The 23,320-nt window shown below is 44.4% G+C and overlaps 1 protein-coding gene across 2 annotated transcripts in view; it reads right to left on the bottom strand.

Annotated features, from left to right (window-relative positions):
* Positions 1-23,320, bottom strand: part of RCAN2 (regulator of calcineurin 2) — a 76,209-nt gene that overhangs the window by 14,137 nt on the left and 38,752 nt on the right. The window contains exon 1 of one of the 2 annotated variants that reach the window (XM_035560242.2): positions 20,890-21,418. The exons of the other annotated variant lie outside the window; for it this stretch is intronic. Within the exon in view, the coding sequence (XP_035416135.1) occupies positions 20,890-20,976 (87 nt within the window). The 5' untranslated portion in view covers positions 20,977-21,418. Of the gene's footprint in view, positions 1-20,889; positions 21,419-23,320 lie in introns of those variants that run through there. 2 annotated transcript variants of the gene reach the window in all.

Raw genomic sequence — 23,320 nt, forward strand, 5'->3', positions numbered from 1 at the left:
CGCCTGCCCTCTTCTTGCACAGCACACGAAAAATCAAAATGTGGAGCCCAGCCCTTGCTTAGGGCCACGATGTGGGACAGAGGGGAGGGGAACCAGCCTCCAGCTCATCCCAGCACCGGGCACAGCCGCTGCACCAACCAAACTGATCCGCACATCCCCCTTTTGCTGCCTTTTCAGCTGATAATCGTAATGACCTCAGCAGAGGTCATTAATCCCCAGCTGCAGCTAATGGCCCTCAGCTGCATCTTGAGCCGGCCCAGCTCCTCCCAGCTTGATATTAATTCCCAGGAAGTGCCTCACGCCTTAATTGCTATGGCCTGCGACTTCTGATAGCTGCTGAATGCACTTAGCTGGCTAAAAGTCCTTCAGAGCCATTCTGGTCTGGAAGACAATGTATCGTATACGTCTTAAAGACCTTTAGCAAATCCTCTCCCTTTCAAGTCTGGTGGATAAATAATTCAGGACTCAATCATCCCAATTCAGGGCTTTTAAAGCACTTTTACAATTCAGGATTTTAAAAATGCTTTTAAGTCTCTAAACTTTCCAAATGCTTTTTAAATTTCTGAATAAAGGAGAGAAACGTCTGAGTTTAAGCCGTAGCATTGCTTGTCTTAAAGTAGAAAGTGAGTCAAAATGCAGAAAGTCATGGAGCTGTGCATTTATTTCCTGCATCCTAGCGGTCTTCATCCATCCGAAGTATGTCTCTGTGGGACCCAATTAATGCTCTGACAAATTTCAGCGGTGTTCATTTGACCAGCGCTGCAGTTCCCATCCGCTCCCCTGGGGGCTCTGTGCCCCCTCTTCAGCATGGGCTGCCTTTCCCCACATCTCACCTGCAACCTCACCTCGGCTCCCGTATCCCATCGCTCAGCACCCCTAGCAGTTCCTGGGCTTTTTATTGTAATTATTAACAAAATTAGCACAATGTAGAAACGCCGTAATGACAGCTGCTGATTACCTGGGAGCTGGGGGTCGGCCTCTTCTCACAGGTAACTAGTGACAGGACTAGAGGGCATGGCCTCAAGTTGTGCCAGGGGAGGTTCAGGTTGGAAATGAGGAGACATTTCTTCTCAGAAAGAGCAGGCAGGCATTGGGACGGGTTGCCCAGGGAGGTGGTGGAGTCACCGCCCCTGGGGGTGTTCAAGGAGAGGTTGGACGTGGTGCTTAGGGACATGGTTTAGTGCGAGACATTGGTCGTAGGGGGGTGGTTGGAGCAGATAATCTTGGAGGTCTCTTCCAACCTGAATGATTCTGTGATTTATGACAGCCGATGTGAGGACGAGCAGAGCACCATCCGAGGAAGCAAGGGGTGCTGCAGTGACACCCAAGCTCCAAGTCCCAGAGTACAAGAGCAAAGGTGTGCACCCGTGGACTCAAACCTATTGCTGCCACTAAACTGAAGCCTGCCTGGGGAGCCAGAACCTGCAAGGCACACAACAGAAGCCATTGGTGAAATGCAGCCATGAGGAGGCAAACAAAGCACTGGATGCGTCTGGAAAAGTATTTCCAGTAAAGCAAGGGAAGCATTAACAAGTTTATATAAAGCCCCATTACACCTCATTAAGGTTACAGGCTTTGCTGCCTGCATCCACAAAGATTAAGCCAAATGGGAATAGGTTCCCATAAAGGCAACTAAGATAAAAGGAACGAACAACTTCCCGAGTAAGAAATTAAAATGCTTAGTTTGTTTAGCAAAGCCAAGCCAAGCCATGGAGAGGAGGCATGACTGCCATCCGTAATTTACCAGAATGGTGCAGAGTGGAGAAAAAGCTATTTAAACTGGAGGGCTGCGTTGGCATAAAACAAGCGGAAACAATTGGCATGAATAGGTTTAGTCTCGAAGTTAGAAAAAGGTTTCAAACACGGGAGTAATGACTCAGAAACAGCCTTCCAATTACAGCAGCAGTGGCGAAAGGCTTTTTGAAGATGGCATTCGGTCAGTTCGTGCAAGGGACCACGACAAAATATCGACACAAGCACTGCAAACCACGGCTGCCTGAATTAGCAAGTGAATGGGGCTCTGCCGCAGCAAGTTCCTTCCAGTGCTGGGTCCCCGTGATTTATTTCCAAACACTTCGTCCCTGAATAGCTCCGCTGGTATTGTGCTCACTCAGGACAAAAGCCAAAGCCTAATTCAAATCAATGGAAGTCTTTCCACAGCCATCACTGGGCGCTGGATTCGAGCCCTAGAGCTCCAACACAAATCACATTTTAGTCTTCAGTATGTTTACGCGCATTATCACCCTTGTTACACATTTGATTTAGGAGATGGTTGTGATTTAAAACTTCAGTCTAATCCTTTTTCCTGGAGTTTTGTAGGCAAACAATGCAAGCATTTTCTCAATTTCCATTTTTTTTCTGTTCATTTATATAAAAGAGACTCCAAGTAACTAATTGCATGCAACAACCAAGACATAGTTTATAATTATGAAATAGGTTTTTTCCTGAAATGAGTTCTGCATTTGATATAAACTTTCCTAGAAGAAAAACTCCTATCTCAGAGTCCAGTGTCTTCTGTTTCAGCATAGCCACACTGGTTGTAACACCACAGAGCTCTCAGGGAGCACCAGATGAAAGATGAAAATTGGCAGAACATACAGAGGCTGTGCTCGTAGGAGTCAAGGATTGATTGAAAATTGAAAAAAAAAAAAAGAAATTGAAAAATCAATTCAAAATTCCCAGTTTACAGCAATGAGGATGGGCTGGGAGCTTAATCCTAGAGGGACAGAGTCACTGAAGTGGCACTCTTCTGTGTGCACGTATGTATCTATATATACATGAGATGCTAGGAAATATCATCAGGAAGTAATTTCAAGATTGCGATGTGTCAGTGCCACTTAAAGGGTACCGTAACGAGCTAGTCTGGCTGTGTACGGCTCTTGTCAGCCGGGATCAAGAAAAGTAGAGGCAGGTTGGAAAAGCAACAGAAGGGGACTGCAAGGATGGCCAAAAAAGTGGTGAGCCCAATGCGGGAGGTAAAGGTGGATGACCTCTGCTTGGGACACAAAGCAGAGTGTCTCCACCTACACCTAAATGTTAAGAAGTTAGGAAATATTGTGAAAGGATGGGAATTATCTGCATTAAAATAACCAACAGTGTTGGTACGAAACAGACTGCCTATTAAAAGATTTAGGCTCAAATTCAAGAGGCTGTTTTGCATTCAGACCAGTAAAATTTGGAAATGCCACTGGCCCAGAAGTACTAAAAAGGCTAATTACTCTCACGAAAAGGATAGGAAGAAAAGATTACGGGACAGCAATACGCATTTCTCTAATTCCACAAGTCCATCAAAAAGGGGCTCGTTTCTAAAAATGTGTCTAAACAGAACTTCAAAGAATTCAGTTCACCTCAGGAGCTTTTAACAATTATTTCTCGAGCCACAGAGGGCAAACAGGCAGTCTGAGGTAACCCAAGTGAAGTGTGTAAATTCGCTACGTGAAAGTAGCCAGTGTAAACAGCAGCCTAATCAACCTATTTTCTAGTTCTAAAAAAGTAAAATCTGCCAGGCAGCTTTGGAAGTGGGTATGAGAAAGCACTACTGATTCTCAGTTAAATTCCAGGAGTGATGGAAAGGGCAGAAATATTTTCAATCAGTTATGATGATGATCAATAAAGAGCTCCCATGGCCTCATGCTCATGCCTTTACGAAAGGACAGGAGACTAAAATATTAATTAATCACTCAGCGATCACCTTGAGGCACAGGTTCTCCCCATCCTATCTTCTCATTATGAAATGTGCCCTTCCAGCTGTCATTCACCAGAGTACGTTTTAGATGGGAACGTTTCTACGTGTGAGAAATTCTGAAAGGGAGAAAAAAAAAAAACCAGGGCAGACTGGGTATTTTGCCAGGGAACCGAAATTACAAAGTACTCTGCAACGACTGCCTGGTCACCCTGCTGTTTTGTTGTATTTCTCACCTCGGAACTCAGTGCAAAGCTCTGCTCAGCTCTTCCTAAATAGAAAACCAAACTTAGATCAGAGCATTCAGACAGGAGTAAAAAGAGTTTGGGTTTCTTTGTGCCTTTTTTTTTTTCCTCATTTATTTGTTTTCATTTAATTTAAACTCGAATCTTTCAAAATTGCACAATTGTTTCAGTACATCTACAAACCAAAACAAGTTTCCTACCCCAGTTCATACAGCTTGTTCTGTGGTTGGCTTTCTGGTAAGGGGTGGAGGTCAGGAAAATTGTGAGCCAAAGGCGAAATAAACAGTACAAGTTTAAAAATATAAAAACATAAATAATAATAATAATAAAAAAGACAAACATTAGATTAACATTAGATTTTGCTCTCTGCTTAAATTTTGCTTTCTCTGCTTAAAACAAAACTGATTTGCTTGTACTATTGCAGTCCTATTAATGTTAAAGGGGTCCTTAATACCTTTAAGTCCTACTATGTGGTTAGAAAGATGCACATTTTGTGTTCCAGACCTGGTAACGAGTGACCTGATTGCTCTGCTCTTTGTGGTGAACCGACACTGACCAGCACACACGTAGCCACAAAGCATGCCTGCACACAGCCCTGCTCTGTGTTAGACTCAGGTCAGTGCTGTTTTGCTGCATCTACATAGATCCTATAGATGCTGAAGGTTGCACCTCCAGGGTTTTGCCGTCCTTACATGCCAGATTCTAACACCAAAAATAGTGGATAAAAGGTTTACTGCTTACAGATTCAGCGCCTTGCTCCAGAAAGAGACTCTGAGAAAAGGTAACAGCCGTTACATAACGTGGTGTAGACATTTGTAATTCATCATCTCACAAAAGATGGCTGTGACAAAAGAAAGAGAATCATAGCACCAGTAAGGCTGGAAAAGGAAACGTCAAGCTGGAAGAAGCCTGATGGCTCCACCTCACGCTGGGACGGAGGCAGTAAGAGAATCCCTCGCCACCAGTCCTCCTGCATAAGGGCAGTCCAGCAAGGAGTGCTGGCACTGCAGTAGCACTGCGAGCCTCCTGGCGAGCAAAACGAGGCAGCCTTGCCTCTTGAAAACCAAGCGAACTAAACAAATGCATGTCCTGCTTCCAATTCATCGGCACGACAAAAGGCACGGCGATAATATCTGCCCCAAAGCTTAATGGAAGCAGCATTCACGTTTCAGAAGCGGCTGACAAATGTCAGGGGCACAGAAATTTGCTGCGTTGCCTTTTCTGTTTTTAACCAGCTCACATCCCTGTTTACCTCAAAGTGACGCACATTCCTCCTGCTTAGCTCCACTGATCTGGAAACCAAAGGCGCCTTCAAGATGAAATAAACCGTTCCTGTGGCAATGCCGGGGGGGTGATTTAATATACTTTGGAGACTTCTCAATTCAATTTCACACCCAACGATTGAGCTTGAAGAAAAATCCACACTTCACATTTCTTTTTTTCATAGGAGCTCTGCTATTTTACTGTGTTGCCCACGACAGCTTTTTTGAACGCTCCACGTTGGAAGCACTCCAGTTCCAGATGCCACATCTCCAAAACACGGGAAGGAGGCTTTCCAGCCGGCTGGCCGAATGCATGTTGTAGGAATAGATCTATTAGTTCTGCCCCCTGCCTAGGGACCGCTCTGCAGAGACATCAGGCTGGTCTCTGGGAAGCTTCTTTTCATTGCCATGCAGGACGCTATTTTGTGCATCGTTCTTCAATCCTTTTTTTTTTTCCCATCATATTTGGTAGTGAAAAAAAAAAAAAGGAAGAGCAAGTTTGTGGTGGAGCATTTAAAATAGTTCCTACATTTCCAAATAGCAGTCTTGCATTTTGGCTTGAGAATACGAAAATAATGCTGATAATGAATGCATGAAGAAAAGGTCCTAGCAGGCTGCCCTGAAATAAGCATTTCTCTTTAAATTATTATTTATTATTTTTTAAGAATTAAAACAATAAATGGGTAGATAATATATATAGTGAACTCCAAGGTGCTCTTCTCCATTCAGTTTAATTGAAGAACGTACATAGCACAATAGCGGTTATCAGTTCTGTCTTATTGCTGGAGACATGTATGCCCAACATCTAATTGGTAGCACAACAAATTGCTGTGGCTACTGCTAGCCTGCATCAATAATTCTTAAAGTTCCTACTGCCTTAATTTAGCAAACAAAGGTGTGGAAGAAAAACAACCTTAGTTAGTTTTTACCGATAGTTGCTACGTCTCTACCAACAAGGGCATTCCAGCTGGAGCAGATCTGCACAGGGGGTGCCGAGGACTTTCTGATCAGGTGCCACGGACTGGACACGCGTTAGCAGTTGGAGCACACGAGGCACGCTCCTGGATTAATTTCATCTGAAAGGAATCCAGCTCATGGACTGATCTGTGATGTGAACGAAAGCCCAGTTAATGGAGATCAACAGGAGAGTTGCCTCACAAGAAGCCACAGCTCAGACTAAAAAATGTGCTGATGTAGACTCAAGTATCTCCCCCAATGACGGTTAGCTGGCATTCCTGAAAAAGCCTGAAATAAATAAAATGTAATGGACAATAACAAATAAGGGGCTGCTAGTCAACCTTGTGCAGGAAACTAGGGTTGCAAGGTTATTCATTATGAGAAACAGCGTGAAAAGTCTTCATACCTACTGTATAAACTTAGGGACTGTGAAAAAACAGAACCTGAAATATTCATTCCCTTATTATTCTACTTTTCGGTGATGACTGAAAACTCGAGGTGTCAGCCCCTTGGCCCTTGAAGGTGGACCACTCTCGCCTTCTGTGTGGCGAAAGCAAGGTGAGAACATACTCATGTGTGGTCACAGTGCCCACGTAGGAGAACTGTGGGGGGAAAAGCACCATTTTCCATTTCCATTCAGGACAAATCTACTTAGTCAGATGATCTAGAAAGCTCAGTCTCTTGTTGCCAAGCCTGTTGGAGCATCAGGGGACACCTCTGTTGGTGCCAGTGACACAGAAGCAGAACCTCACTGGCCAGAACGCTGAATATGAGAATGAAATATTGGAAAGAAAACACTAAAAGAGCTGAAGAACTTAGTTTTATTTATACGCTTGGAGATGTAATGTTGTAAAACATCCATAACATCCATATTATTCATTCCCTGTCTTTTTCAGCCCAGTTAACTAGAAAAATATACAAGAAAAAGCCATGGGACGGTTTAAACAAATAAAATGCTTGTCTTGCCCATTCCTGATTTACTGGGTTGCCCACAGTGATCAACATTTATGGCATTTCAGCTGTTTCTCATCACAGTCACGGGGAATGTTTTTCCCCCTCCCGTCTCGATGTGAAATGCAACCGAATGCAAACCGCACTAACATAATTCAAAATAGAGTTCCACCGAGGTTTGGTTGAGAAAGGACACCAATAATTTTGAAGGTGACCCTCTACTAGAAGAAAAAAAACAGCAGGAGAGGGGAAGAGAATCTCATGCTCTTTCATGAATGTTATTTAATGGGAAAAAGGTAGAAGGGAAAATGATTGACCCAGCAATATTCATTCTCAGAAGTTTAATAAGAAAATCTCTGCTGAAAGTTAACTCGAAATACCAATGCAAATAGTTGACCAGAGACAAAAGTGTAGAAGCCAGTGTACACCCACGCCTTAGTCTTGTCACCCCTGCACTAAAGCATAAAAGAATGAAGCTCTTACCTCCTCTCTTGCCTCTTTCCCTGCTGTTGCAGCCCGTAACACAGGGCAAAACAGGCAGAAGTGTGACCCCTGTCTGACGCCCTCACGGTGCTGTTTCACTGCTCCTTATTCTTGCCAGTCAGCCTGGCCCATCTGTCTTTCCGTCTTACACTTCGTTTGTAAATTACTCCAGCAGGTCTGCTTTCTGTATACATGTGAACAGCTCCTAGAAGCTGCAGCCTCTATGTCTGGAGTCTCGCTGCACAATAAAAACACAGCAAGAGCGGCACTATGCTACCCCTGGGTGAGCAACTAAACGGAGTCTGCAGCAAACCCACATAAATTCCATGTAAACAGCGCTTCCAGCCCAACGCTACGTGAAGGAGTTCAATAAAGGTGCCTTTCAGCAGAAATACGTGGTAAAAAAGAAAACTAAGAAAAAATCAGCTTGGGTCAGAGAAGAACAAAGGTGCACAGAGATGAAGCCTTGCACAGACAGCAAGGAAAGGGGCATGGATCCTCTCAGGATCCGTTTCAGACATCCCGGCCCATTCAGCTCGCTGTAGGAGATAGAAGGAGCTTGAAGTGGTCACACAGCACCCACTGTAACTGAACGGATGCCACGTGCAATTCCAACAGATTTCACCTGATGGGCTAGATAAGGGTTTGAGGGTTCGAGGATGCATGAGGGATGCTTAGACCACATCACAGCACACCTTTCTGCATTTTGTGCTTGGTTAACGCACCATACCTCTGCAGGACACGAGGGCACTTCAAACCTCCGCTCGTTGCTTAGTTTGGCTCAGCCCAAGGTTGGCGCAGACTCCGCTAACAGTCCTGGTTATCACCTAGATCATGAAGGGCTAACGTGTGAATTTCTATGAGAGTTTCAAGTCAGGAAATGCTCAAAAGGACCAAAAGACTGGATTCAACTACAACCTTCTGCTTCTGAACTTCTGCGTCTGGTCCAGTAACCACGCAAGGTAGTCCTTCACGTTTCCTAAACTGAAAGAAATATGGATTCCTTGGTCTAGTTCTCCCTTAACTTCATACTTTAATCGGTGAGTAAAAAGAAAAAAGAAGTTTCTAGAGCACGAACAGATTTACAAGTACTGCAGTGCACCACAATACGCACTTTTGACGTTCAAGCCTCGTTTGTTGTAGGACATAGCGGAAGAAACCCAACGCAATCCTTGGGAGAAAATTATATTAACGTTTCCAGAGTGGTCCTATGGAAGGTGTACACGGAGAAGCAAGCCATTAGATGAATCACTCGCTGTTCCCCAGCCGGGCTTGTTGGGGGTCACACCTAATGTGGTCACACGTAGGTGGCAATTCCCTGCTCAGCGCAGGACTGGAACACGATGTGCCTCGGGAAAGGAACACGAGTCCATACGTACTGCAGCACCAGCTCAGCTCTGAGTTACACCCCCGGCTCTCCAAAATTAAAATACGAGCACTTCCAAAACTTGTTCTATCTACATCGAAATCACGCTTTGCTTTAAATTGTTGTGTTGTAGTCTTAAAACAAATTCGGTTCCTCCGAATCAAAATGCAAACTTTCTGCCCTACTCTAAATCGAGCAAACAGAAAGTATATGTTGGGGTTATTTTGGGTTGGTTTTGGGTTGGTTTGTGGGTTGGTTTTTTTGTTGTCGTTGTTCTCATTCTTTTTTCTTTAGTAACCATGAAATCTCTCTTAATTTGAGAGATCCAGCAAAAATATGTTGAGTTGCTGCAATCTCTTAAGCAAAATCATTTCCAGAAAAGGCTTTTATGATTCATGAAAGTTTCCCTCTGTAGCTTGCCAGTGTGTCTTCATTACCAATTCTTTATGTACATTTCATTTGCAACCTGCTTAACTCTTTGTAGTCCTTCCTTCGCTAATTCTTTAGTATGTGTCGTGGTTTAACCTCGATAGCAGCTGAGCACCACGCAGCCACTGGCTCACTCTCCCTCCCAGCCCCACAGCTGCACGTGGGGAGAGAATTGGAAGGGCAAAAGTTAGAAAATACGGAGGTTTTGATAAAGGCAGATTAATAAGAAAAAAGAAAACCAAATGATACACAACACAAGTGCTGCCATATGATGCCACATGGTATGGGACATCCCTCTGGGCAGCCTGGGCCAGCTGTCCTGGCTGTGTCCCCTCCCAGCTCCTTGTGGCAGGGCAGCACGAGGAGCAGAAAGGTCCTCGACTCGACTGGTGCTGAGCAGTGCTTACACTGAAACACCAGGGCGTTAACAGCACGATTCCCATCACAAATCCAAAACACAGCGCCATGGTTGGACGTGGCACTTAGGGACATGGTTTAGTGGGTGACATTGGTGGTAGGATGGTGGTTGGACCGGATGATCTTGGAGGTCTTTGCCAACCTTAATGATTCTATGATATGAGCAACTACAAAGAAAACTAACCTTGAACATTTTCTTATTAGAATAATTTATCATTTAGGCTGGAAGAGACCCATAATATCAAGTCCAACAATGACAAAACACTACCAAGAGCACTGCTAAGCCATGTCCCTCAGTGCTACATCCACACGTCTCTTAAATGTCTCCAGGGACAGGGACTCCCCCACCTCCCTGGGCAGCCTGTCCCAGTGCCTGACCACCCTCTCTGTGAAGCAATTCTTCCTGACATCTAACCTAGACCTCCCCTGGTGCAACTTGAGGCCATTTCCTGGCATCCTGGTTTGGCCGGGTTAATGTATTTAGATGAAGGAGAAGATAAAATGAATTCCTTTTTATTATTGCATAGCATATAGGCTTTCCTCACAACAGGAATCGCGATGCAAAAAATGGAAAGACACCAGTGCGTGTATGCACAGACAGACACAAGAGAGAAGGATAACCACAGGCAGCAATCTGCTCCTCCTCATTTCGCACGGCAGAACTTCCATCGACTGCCATGATTACATTAATGCACGGCCCTGAAAGAGACCGCCGTAAGGGACTGCGAGTGTAGCGTCCTCCCCCACTCGCCCGCTTTGTGGCCGCCGAGGAGCCTCTGATTAGCTATAATCTGCTGGATACAGCTGAGCTTAATGCTGTTATCATCTCGGAGAGTTTAACTGTGAATTTGATTTCGCAGATCGTGGTAGAAAATGGACGGAAAGCATCTGCATAAAGAGAGATTATACACTCTTCCCTCTGAGCTGCTTTTATATTGTCACTAGCATCCATTTCGGCATTGTCCTCTAAAAACCTGACAATGCTTTCCAGTTTGAATAAACTTCAGTGAAAAAAAAAAAATACGTGCTTTGCACTTTGAGAGGCTGTTTTATCTCCAGAGACAGGTCACAGCCTTTAGAGGACACCAATATCTCAAGGTGCATTGATGCTCAAATATCAGAGAAATGCCGTGTAGTGGTCAACACGCAGCTAATCAAAAAAGAAAAATACGATGGGGTATTTTCGTTTCCAATATAGTGCCTAATTAGCCTCCAGGACTTCAGAGCGTTATCAAACCTAATGAAATCAGAGTGTATTTCAGAAAATTGGGCTTGTGCAGGCTGGAAGGGAGAAGACTTTGCGTGGAGCTGTAAGAAGCTTCCCAGCACCTAAAGGGGAGATGCTGGGCCCGGGCTACTTACAAGTTATGCAGAGGGAGCGGGAGAGGCAATGGTTTCTGTCTGCCTCAACAGCCGCTAGCACTGACCGCTACCAGACAGGATACGGACGAGGGAATTTCAGTCTTGCAGTGATATAATTGTTTTAGTAGGCAGATGGAAGAAACCCCAGGGTGAAAAAGCAAATATTCCTGACCAAACTGCTCCCCTGTCATTTTTCAACCAACTGGATAATTTCCAGTTGGCACGGGTTCTGTTTAGAAACGAGAGCTGGAAAGTAGACTAATCCTATCTTACAGCTAAAAACAGCGCTGCTCTTCATCAAAATCATTTTCATTTCCTGATGTGAAAAATGTACCGGTAGCAGCACGATATTAAAAAGATACTGGACTGGCATTATGAAACCGAAGCTGCTCTTCATAGGGGCTTGTGTGCAGAGCTGTTGAGAAGTCAGTAGGAAGGCAGCGAGCCCAGCGTCTGGCGGCCAGAGGGGTAACCAAATGTGGATTCTATTTTTATGAACGTTTTTTTTAAAAAAACAAGTAGGACATACAAAAATAGCTAGTATCCTGCAGAGTCCGGTTTCTTGCTATGTGACAGTTTCACGCCGTCTCTGTGTCCTAAAGGAAGTTACCTGCCTTACCAATGCCATTATGCAAGTCCATAATGTGTCTCTCAAGGAGTCTGACTCTGAAGAAAGATCCTAAAGCACTAAAGTTTGGTGCAATTAGATTTTAAATGACACAAAAATACACAGGACCAGCAATTTCTGAGGGTCTCAGCCTGCCAGCTGCAAGTCACCACTGCAGGGGCTGTGCTCACTGGGGCTCACAACCAGAATTTCCATTTTTCAGTTTCAATATTGGCTTGGGCTGGAGGAACTATTTCCTTAATCAGTATGGGATACTACTATTTAATTATGAAGGACAAATTATCAGCTAAAATTGTCGACTAAGAGTGAACACATCCATTCTTTGAGTCCCTCAGTGCAGCCCTCAGACTGAGTACAGGGCACGCAGATCAGGAACACAATAGACCTAGACTTGCTACAGATAAACCTCAAATTTGATGGAAAACATTTAGGGGCAGATGAATCAAAAGAGATTGAAAGCAATGGGAGCTTCCTACAGATAAGTGGTCTCAAAATAGAGTCGTTGAAGATAATCTGCAGTTGTTATCAGCTACTTACTTTATTTTACACAGCCGTGGCACATTCCCATTTACTACAGTTTTACCATATCTATACCAATTACTTTCTCTGCAAAGTAAATTCTCCTTATCGAAGGCATTTGAAACCTCCCCTGTATAAAAGCCTTATTGTCCTCCTGCTCTGCTTGTTTCACACTATATAGAACAGTTAGAGCTTAAGCAGAAGTTTTAGCAAACATCTAGCCAATGACATTCAAAAATGTTCTGTTATTTTCCTGGATGCAGCACGCGTTGGGTAATCTGTTTCTCTGCTACTAGATGCCAAGGAAATGGTTTTATTCAGCACTACTTGGTGACTCAAAGCTGTGTCGCTTACCCCAAGAAATACCTCTCCTTTGGGAGTTAGGATTGTGTGCACGTAGCTTAAATCACAACAGTTTTTCAACAGCTGCAGTCCAGTTATCTGCTACAACAGCAAGAAATTGGCATCTAAACACCTTTCCTCTTTATTCATTCACTGTTAAAAAGAAAAATCAACTTCCCAGATCTCTAAAACTTTAAGTACGTCAATAATTTACTTATAACATAAGCAGCATACTTATTATTACTATGATTGCATACACATTACTATCACAAAGCATTTGGCTTCGCTCCCAGCTGTCACAATTAATAAGATTTTTTTCCAGTTCACCAATCCCCTGGTTATGGTTCAAGGACTAGCAGTAGCCCACAGGTAGCTGGCTGGTCACACCGCCCTAGAAATCCTGTGACACAATCAGCTGCTTCTCTAGAGAAAGGTAGTACCTTTCACACTTCAGTACTTTTCTTCTTAGGATCTGTAAACCAGATGGCAACATTAAATCTCATTTTACAGACAAAAAGTGTGCATCTGAGAAGTCTAAGTAGCCTGAAGAGAGGAACGGCTCACCTACACTAGCAAGCACCCAGGAAACTCCAGAGATTTGCATTAAAACTGTTTAGACACACAAATTTCCTCATAGAGCTGTAACTGATTTCTCCAAGTGTACTCCTCTGCTCTGGTCTTCGCTGTTGCATAATTTCAGGTTGTTCAGAATTTTGACCCTGCCCCACCAGCACGGCATCATCCCATCATCCACACAATTTTAAAGCTTCTTCTCTAGTCTGTCACACCAGTCATTAATGAAAACGGCAACAAAAACTTGGTTGTGGGAAGAAATACGTGAGCTTGTCTACCTAAATGGCTTCACCACTTGAGAATGAACCACTTCTGGTTTAGGCATTTTTTTTAAGAAACTGTGCACCCACCTTATGGGAACTGTATTTAGCCCGTACGTTATTTATGACAATGACTTGTGGAGCAGTGTGAAAGCTTTAGTCAAAATATCTACTTCCCAAGCCTCCTTTATCCCACTTATCCGGTTGCCCCACCAAGCAAGGAAGGCAACTGATTTAACATGATTTTCTCTGGACAACCCAGGCCTTAGTAGTTCCTAAGCACTCACAAACACATTGCAGAATTCAAGTTAGAGAAGATTATCTGTAATTATCCACGCCTTTCTCCCCTTTCTCCTCAAGCACCAATGCTATTTCTTCCCATTTCCAACCCTCAGCAGTCTGTAACTGATGAATTCTGAAAGATAACTTCTAATAGTGATTATTTTATATATATAAAAGATTATTTCAGCTATATCCTAACGCATGCTTCAATAGATTTTATCAGGTCCTCTATACTTGAATACCTTACCTCTGTATTTTTGGCACTTTTCTTCTGCTCTGACCACCACTAGGTGGTTTTTTGTTGTTGTTTGTTTCTATCAAGTTAGCTGATTATCTGTCAAGCTCTTTATACAACCACGCATGAAATCAGTCATACTGTAACCTTTTCTGCATTGTTTGTTCGGTGCTGTCTTCTTGCTGTTATTGGATTTGCACGTTGTTTTCCTCTTTCCTCTTCTTTCTTAGGCACTATAGAACTTCTCTTGTTCTTATTTAAACCCACTGCTAACTGAAACTCATTTTACAATTTTGCACACTTGGTTTTCACTTCATATACAAAGCCTTAGACTGCAGTAAAGCAAAAGGAGTATCTGATCTAGCCACAACAATTTCTTAACACACATCCCATTTGTCCTTCGCGTCTGGGTGGATGATCTCCACCATGCACTCAGAAGCGCCGTTTTAACTGCTAATTGTCACACACTTCTCCAGCTCTCAAGCAATCTTCCAAGAAGGCACTGTGCACCAGCTCCACAAGTTTGCTGAAGATGAGTTTTAAAAAATGACATTCCTCATCCATCTAATCTCAGACTTTCCTCATTTGAAAAACGCACTTCAAAATCATTTTCCCCAAAAGTACTTGCCATTAAGTATTTTTCCATTAATTGCTAACTTTGAAATTGAAGATCCGATACAAATTACCCACCTCCATTTGCTGAAAGAAGAACTGTCCCCAAAGCATTCTCAGAATTTGACATAACATGTCGTAACGTATCACTTAGCGTTTGGATCCTTTCAACAGTACTGGTATTTATTTCTAGTATCATCTACCACACAGTACAATAACAACAAGGGAAAACCCAATTCCTTCTTGCATTCCAGAAAGATGAAGCAGGAAGGAAGACAAAGAAGGTAGGAATAAGATGTATTAAAAGAGAACAGATCTTGGTGGTATACAAAATATATTCTGTCACAAATATGCATACATAGCTTAGTCTAGCCACACCCGGTCGCTTGGGGATGAGAGGCTGGAGAGCAGCCCTGTGGAAAGTGATCTGGGGGTTCTGGCTGACAACAAGTTGAGGCTGAGGCAGCACCATGCTCTGGCAGCCAAAAGGGCCAGAAAAACCCTGGGTACATCAGGCACAGCATTGCTAGCTGGGTGAGGGAAGGGATTGTACAAAGGAAGGGCTACAAAGATGGTGAAGGGTCTGGAGGGGAAGGCGTGTGAGGAGCAGCTGAGGTCCCTTGGTTTGCTCAGCCCAGAGCAGAGCAGGCTGAGGGGAGGCCTCATGGCGGCCTGCAGCTCCCTCACGAGGGGAGCGGAGGGGCAGGCGCTGAGCTCTGCTCTCTGGGGACAGCGACAGGACCCGAGGGAACGGCATGGAGCTGGGACAGTGGAGGGTCAGGCTGGGTGTTAGGGAAAGGTTCTGCACCCAGAGGTGGTCGGGCACTGGGACAGGCTCCCCAGGGCAGCGGTCACGGCACCGAGCTGCCGGAGTTCAAGAAGCACTGGGACAACGCTCCCAGACATAGGGTCTGGTTTTGGGTGGTGCTGTGTGGAGCCAGGAGTTGGACTCCATGATCCTTGTGGGCCCCTTCCGACCCAGGATATTCCGTGATTCTGTGATCTGGTTTCCCCTTGCAGGTTTGCTGTGCAGGATCCCGCAGTGCCAGTGGGGCTGGTTACTCCGTCAGAGCTACTGCAGTCAAGGGCTTTTCCTTGACTGAGCACCAAAAGCAACACCAAATGAGGGCAGCTAAATGCATCCTAACAACACTGATGTTATGAGAAAGTGATCTGTGCTGTCAGGAATTAACATGAACAAAGCAGGAATCAACCTCTAGCCCAGATGGAAAGCATCAGCTGGAGCCAAACGTTATGGCTGCGTATGCATCGAGAAACATTGCCAAGGAGAAAAAGGGGGAAAGTTTAATTTTTTTTCTCTGGACAAATAATAATGTTAAATATCCTATACTGCTGCTAGTGCGGGGGGCAGCTAAGCAATCATGCCTCAAGCTAGTAGCAATTGAAGGTCATTGGTACGATCTAAGCCAAACAAAAGAGTGAAGACTCAACACTGGAAGTCAATAAATACAGGAGGCTCAGACAGTACCCTGACATGAGCCTCAGAAGTCTCCTCTGTGGAAACCTTGAATTCCGTTGGCACTTAGACGAGAAGTTGCTTATTGACACCGAGCCTTATAAATGGGGGCAATTTTCAGTAAAAGGCCAGGCACACACTCCTGGCACCCCTTGAGGTGTGCGGAAGGACAACAGAAAACCCTGCAGCAACAGAGCGCTGGGCAGACGCTCTGCTTGGCCAGCTTCTGAGCCTTGGCAAGTTGAGTGTTACCCAAGTGTTTGATAAACTGTGCTACTCTTTTTGTTCAGCATCTCTTCACCAAGAAAGAATTCACTGCTTGAAACCACACTGTCATGGTTGTTTGCATTCTGCATATGATCAGATAACGTCTTCCAAAGCAAACATGCTGCTTGGCACACGAACGATCAAAACGAAGTAGATTATTTAATGCCTTTGGTATAATCACTCCTGGAAAATATTAAGGGAAGAAGTGTCCAACTATAAAAACATATCCATTAATCTATGTGCAGAAATGTTTATTAAAATAAGGAGATGCATGCAACGTGGTTAGTGGAGACATTTCCCTCAAAACATACAATTTTGCTCAATATCCAGGTCATGCTAAGAACCAGCAAGCTATCGGTAAAGCTTGAGACAAAAGTCTTTGACTTGAGAGTGCACATATACAGGCCTTCAGAGAAACACTGCACTAGATCACTATGGACCTGAAAACAACTTCACCTTGGAAAACTTATTTTGAGGAGGGGCAAAACAAACCCAGCAACACAACAACAGAAGATTTGGGATTTGGGTACTTGCATATCAAAGATTTTACAGATGTAACACTACATGCAAACAAGAACTATGAGAACAAAAAAGAACTATCAGGTACAGAAAATACTAACGGCAAGAGATTATAATACGGGTCTTTCAGCTATCAGGATTATTTTCTTTTTTTGTGGTCACGCCGTTGTTTGGTTTTCCTCTTCTGTCTCCAGTTTTTGGAGTCATGACTGTGCAACAATCTCTTCCCTTAAACCAAGGCTATGTGGCTAAGGAGAAGAATTTGAGAACATGCCCTGAAACTCCCCAGACAAGGCAGGATTTCTACCACTGGGCAGCTGGCAGTATCCAGAGAGCAGCAACACTTCCCTTTTTCTACAGCTTTCTTCACTTGATTCTAATCTTAGAGCACTTAAACTTTAAACCTCAGAACATCTCTGGGAGCGAGGGAGCCACTTTTACAAATGGAGAACTGAAGCGGGGATGAAAAAAACACAGGAGCCAAATATTCTTTTGCTCTCAGAAGTTTAGATACGGTGTTAGGCAGCTAAACCTCTCACAGGCAACTACCAGGCAAGACTGACCTCCAAATACATCCCAAACAAATATCATTAGCAATATGCTCATGGTAGCATTTGAACTAAATAATGAGTTTACAGATTGACGGAGATCCTGCCCCAGTGGGGATTAATGCCCCAAAGCAATACGGTCAAAATAGAGGAACTATTTTTACTGTCTTCCTTGGCTGCCTGTCTCATCTCCACCTTATTTTTTTCTCCTGCATCAAGGTAATGTTCCTATCTGCATTACTTTACCTTACTGTCTTCAGATGCAAATTTAATCAGTCCCTGTCATTGATATTTCTTCTCTGTTGCAGTAGTGCCTGGTTGTCCCAACCATCCGTTGCTGCCTAGCCGAATGGCACACGTGAATGTAACTGAAGAGAGAACGTGAATTGGCAACATAAGAACGTTTTGCTTTGAGTAGGAAGTAAGAGTTTAAATTCTCTTCCACTGTTTCGGTAACGTCTGGAATATCTCGATTAGAAATAAACAAGATATTCATTAACTAATTGCTTATGTAACAAACATTACATAAATTCATCATCTAGAGATTCTTCATTAAGAAGAATCTTAATTATCCAGGTGAACTTCAAAGCAGAACTGTACTACGCATTTTCTACGGATATCTTCTGAACTTTCCTGAGTCCTGACATAGAGGCACTACACGGTTAAGTAGCATCTTGATTAGCCTGACCCAATTTTGGGGCTATAAAAGGCAAGCTCAGAGCAACAGCTGAGAGAAAGCGAAAGGCCCGTTCGATGGGTTCATGGATGGCCAACCAACGGTGTCAGCGCCGTGGGCCAGCTGCCAGTTTCAGGGCACCCACGCGTGTTTAGTGCAAGGATGAGCCGCTCCAAACGGCGAAACCACAAAGCTTTGCCTTCAGTACTGAGCGAGCGTTCTCCTGTTCCAGAGGCCAAATGGAAATGGAGCATTTCCGAGCCTGTCTGCCAGACGCTAAGAGCGCAACGGCTGCAGGATAAGGTCATTTCCATGGGTGGGAAAGCGGCACTAAGCCCAGCAGCTCGCTCTGCTCCGGCACCCAGCGGCAGCCACTGCCCCTCCAGCGTGTGAGCAGTCCAGCAAGGGCAAACCACTGCTCAGGAGAAGCCGCAGCTCCAAGGAGCCACCATCGTCACCTGCTCCACAGCCCCAACACACGCTGAGCTCTTCTGCTGCAGGCCTGGCGAATGGGGCAGCCCCTGGCCACATCAGCAACCTGGGATTTGAGTTTTGGGTGATACTTGTGCCTTCCAGTTGAAGGCAGGGACTTCTGTGCTTGCTTTTGCTCTTTTCCTTCAACTTCCACACCTGTGGCCTCAATCCTTTCCAACCTGAAACCTGGACGTTCCCCTCAAAGTCACCGATTTTCTACTGACCACCACCATCAGTAAGCTGAAGCGAACCTCTTCTGCAAACAAAAACCCCACAGGTTTTTTGTTGTTGTCGTTGCTGCTGGAATTCTCGGAGTGAGCCAAGAGTAGCAGAAGCTCTCCCCACCTTTAAAAGCACCGGCAGCGCTCCAGCTCCAGCAAGGGGGTGCCCACGCTACGATCTGCCGGGTACACGGGTACCAGGGACCAGCTTGGGGGAAGCGTGCAGCATCCTGCCCCAGCATTTGTTGGCACCCGCATGAAAATGGGTCTGCAGCGAGCCACGGGTGGCCGAGGACTGTCTGCTTCTGGCATCCAAGTCAGGCAACTTAGAAGTCGGCTTACCATTTCCAAGCTGCAGTGCAGTCTGCAGTGCAGCCTCCACTGTAAATACACCCAAAGTCTTTGCACTCGCTGCATTTGAATTCAGACGCCAGGGAAAAAAGGGGAAGGTTTAACCGAAGCAAACAAAGCACTGCATGTCCAAGTAAAGGCACACGAAAGGGATTCAGTTCCTGCAACGTCCCCGTCAGCCTTTTGTTCTCTGTTAGCCCATGTTCTTCAGCCGTGCTTTTCAGATGCCGCAGCTTAAATCAGCCCAATCTAACTCTCACCAAAGTCGGTGGAGAGCTTCCTGCTGATTTTATGGAATCTGAATTTTTACTTCTCCATTGCTACTGCCATATAAATAAGGACAGAGGAAGATCACTGCAACTTTAATTTCTTGCACAGCCTAATATTCAACGTGGACCAGACACTAAAAGACAGCCACTCCAATATGAGCCTATGTCAATGCAGGTCAGTTTCTAAATTTGGAAATTAAAAATTAATAAATCTGTAGGCAATTTAAGAAAGGGAATAAGACAACAAACATTTTGCTACTCAAAGCACTACAGGAAACGTGTCCCGATGCAGGCAGGACTGTCCACCTGAACCACTCCTCCGAATTATTCCCCATCAGTTGCATCTCTGAATCCCCTACTAAACTGTGAAGAAAAAGCTTTTTAAATTAACGAGAATCTCTTGCTAGCAACATAAAAGCATTTGTACACAGTGTGTGTGTGATATCACCTGGTAACAAACCAACAGGGGAATAAGAGTCAGGATAAACTCTTGCAAATGAAAATGCTTTTTTTCCAGATATTTCCATTGGCTTCAAGGTATGACTCAGAGTTAAACAGAACAGGGGTTCAGAATTTGACCTCAGATTTGTACAGCCTTTTCCCCCCCCATCCCATTCTTTTAATGCTAAGAACACGGCAATCAGATTAGGAACTAACGTTGTCTGTACGTGTCCTTTAAATAAACTGCTGAATGTCACTGTGCTATGCCTCTGAGCTCTTTCAGCTGATCTGTGAAAAGCATACTTAAAATTCCTCTTTCAAACTTAATTTGCAGTGATTTTCTCGTAGTAATATCGTAACAAATGAGAAAGATAATTGATTTCAACAGTAAGCAATTACATACAATGATTTTTCTACAGCAGTCGTCTAATTAAGAGACTATGAGCCCAGCATATCAAGTCTTTGAATTAAGCATTTGAGGTATTCATACGAGATGCAAGATGCACAACTTTTTGTATTCTGCTCTATTGCAGATGCACCAAAATACTTGCTCCAAACTTTTAACCCTTCGCAAAGATTTGACACTCGTCTGCTCGGCTGCGTTCTGAAGACGAGGACCAGCTCCTGCTCAAATGAGTAAAGACAGCTGAAGATCGTCAATATTGATAAATAACATTCACGGCACGGCTGATCTAAAAAGTGACACCGGACTAAAAATATCTCGACAAAATTAACAATGAATGGTTTGTTCTGAACATGAAACATGCACGTACACAGATGCCAGTTATATAACCCATTTCTTAGATCAGGAAAGAGTAAACACCGGGCTATGCTTTCAGCTTATCAAACCACTGTAAAAAGCAGGCACATTTCTCTCCCACGTTCCTCTCCCCTAATTAACAGATTTTTTAACGGCGTGCCTTTTACTACTGCAGCAGAATCTCATCTGCCTCCGTATCCTGGATTGCTACGTACAAACTCCCATCGCTCCCACAGGCTTTTCTAAGAAGCATCTGCAACAAAAGAACAGTAGGTGCATACCTTAACCTCTTGGTTGGCAAAAATCTCCACATCAACCCCACAGGCGACCAGAGTGGAGACATCACAGTCCATGCTACGGGCTGGCATCCCCCCCTTTTGTACACAGAGTTAAGCAACCTCCGAGTAACAAACGACCGGAAGAAAACAAAAATCTTCGGCTCAGTATTTGCTATTGAGCTGTCCAAAATTCTGTTTCAGTGCCGACAATAACTGCAAGCCTCCGCCACGAGCTCTTTGCACTTAACTGAGTTGCTCCTTGCCTTCCCCTCGTACACCCACCGACTGAGCCGGCGGAGCATAGTAACAGCGCTATTCCATCTCTCATGGCAATGACATCACCACCAAGACTGACATAAGCTAAATCTATTTTTTCAACCCTTTTATCTCTAGGCAGCACAGTGGATCAAATTGAACATGATTATGTGCTAAATCTGAACTCCGACTAAATCAATTCAAGCAGCGTTCGCTGGCAACTGAGTCATAGCTGTTGTTTCAGCTGAGTGCTTATGTTGGCAAAAAAAGATCGCCTGACACTGAAAGCTCTGCTCCGAGTGTAAATTAACCCAGCATTTAAAGCCACCAAGCTTACGGTATGATCCATTACTTTATTACACCTTAAAATCCACAGCAGAGCGCTAATAAAATAGAAGCAACAAAAAAGTCAGCATTCTGTTTTACTAGCTCTTCTTTCCCATACAGCAAGCGACGTGACCCCACGCAGGGGATTAGAGAACATCTCGTCCCACCAGCAGAAGCCATCAACATCCTGCAAATGTGACCCCGTTACTTACAAACGCAAGTTACACCCTGACTCATCTTCGGGAAGATCAGAGGCATGTCTGTCCGTGATTCGGAAGTCAACAGCCCTTCAAAGAACAGAACAAGAAAATGTCCCCTGAAATTAGGATGTCACATTAAGCAACCCTTGTACCACCTGTCCTTAGAGTTACTTCTTCCCAAGTGTAACAGCTGAGAAGGAAACGCACCAAGTAAAGCTGGTTTGGACCCAGTAACTCAGTGTGTCTGTGCTTCATCGGTTTATTTTTTACATCAGAAAGAGATGTATCAAGAAATAAAGGTCCCAAGTTTGTAGGTATTTTAAAATTGATCTTTACCCGGAGCTGCAACATCATTTTTCCTCTCATTTCTCATCCTCGCCGTCCATAGATCACTTTTAATTGTTGCTGTCCTAGAGATGACATTTATGGCTAGGTCAGATTTACAGGCGGAATTAAAACCTTTAACTATTGCAGGCCCATCAGACCGCAGCAAACACAGGCCGTGCGCTCAGCTTGTTCGGCAGCCGACACAAACCCAGCAGCAGCAGCACGCAGCTCAGCACCAGGGGCCGTGCCGCTTGCTCCGCTTCACTGGGACGTATTGCAGCTCGCACCCCGCTTTGGGATGATGCCCACGCTTTGCTGCTGATCTTTAAACTTGACTGTGCAGAACTAGCTCAGGTGGGGCTGCAGGCTACGAAATTCAAAACAAAGACACCTGGGGAAAGGGCCTCGAGTTCTTTGCACCAAAAGGATGGCTGGGACATCTGGAAGCAGAAGGTCCACACCAGGCTCAAGCTGCCCAGCTCCCTGCCTTGTTCTTTCGCCAGCACCAGAAGTTTGGGAAGCACAGGGACCTGCAGGTTAGCTAACAAAAGAACAACCTCTGCTGAGAAATTGGCTCTTCACCCCTGGGAGCTGGCAGTAAATTTGGATGCTGACACAGCAAAGCTGACATCCATTATCAGAACTTTCCCAAGTTCTGTTCAATTGCTTGGCCATTTTTTAACTTGCATTTATAGTAGCCCCATCAGCAGCAATCGCAAAGGAAGATCTGAAACCAGACTAGAAACTTATCCTAGCACTAAAGATTTTACAAACTGGGAATATACAGATCAACAGAAATAGATAGGACAGTACAAGGCAGCAAATGAATGAACACGGCTCACCGGCTGTTTTCTACGCCAGTCACTTGTTTTTTTCCCCCCCCCCACAAACTACAGTAAAATATTTTTAGCAAAGAATTTGAAGTTAACATTCCTGTGCATGTTTAGAAGAACTTTTATGCACATATTTGAATATCACATATATGAGATATCACAGAAAAAAAAAAAAAAGCATACAGATGCCTGACTGAAGTTCTAAGTAGGCAGCAATGGAAAAATCATGTCATCAGAAAGCTGAAAAGTTCCTAAGTGGTTTTCAAAGAGCTGGAAGGAAGCACTGAAAGCAAAGATGAGTCATGGGTATCTGAGCCTAGCGAGAGTTTTAGCAGCATGGACCAACAGGAGACAAAAACTGCAACAAACTCTGCAAAGGAAAATATATCAGGAATGAGACAACGGCGAGAGGCGGCCCAAGCAACGCACGCGACAGTGACGGCCGGCCCGAGCCTGGTCTCACAGCAGCGAGGGGAAAAGGATCTCCCAGCC

The sequence above is a fragment of the Cygnus atratus genome, chromosome 3, assembly GCF_013377495.2.
Source record: "Cygnus atratus isolate AKBS03 ecotype Queensland, Australia chromosome 3, CAtr_DNAZoo_HiC_assembly, whole genome shotgun sequence".
Lineage (NCBI taxonomy): Eukaryota > Metazoa > Chordata > Aves > Anseriformes > Anatidae > Cygnus > Cygnus atratus.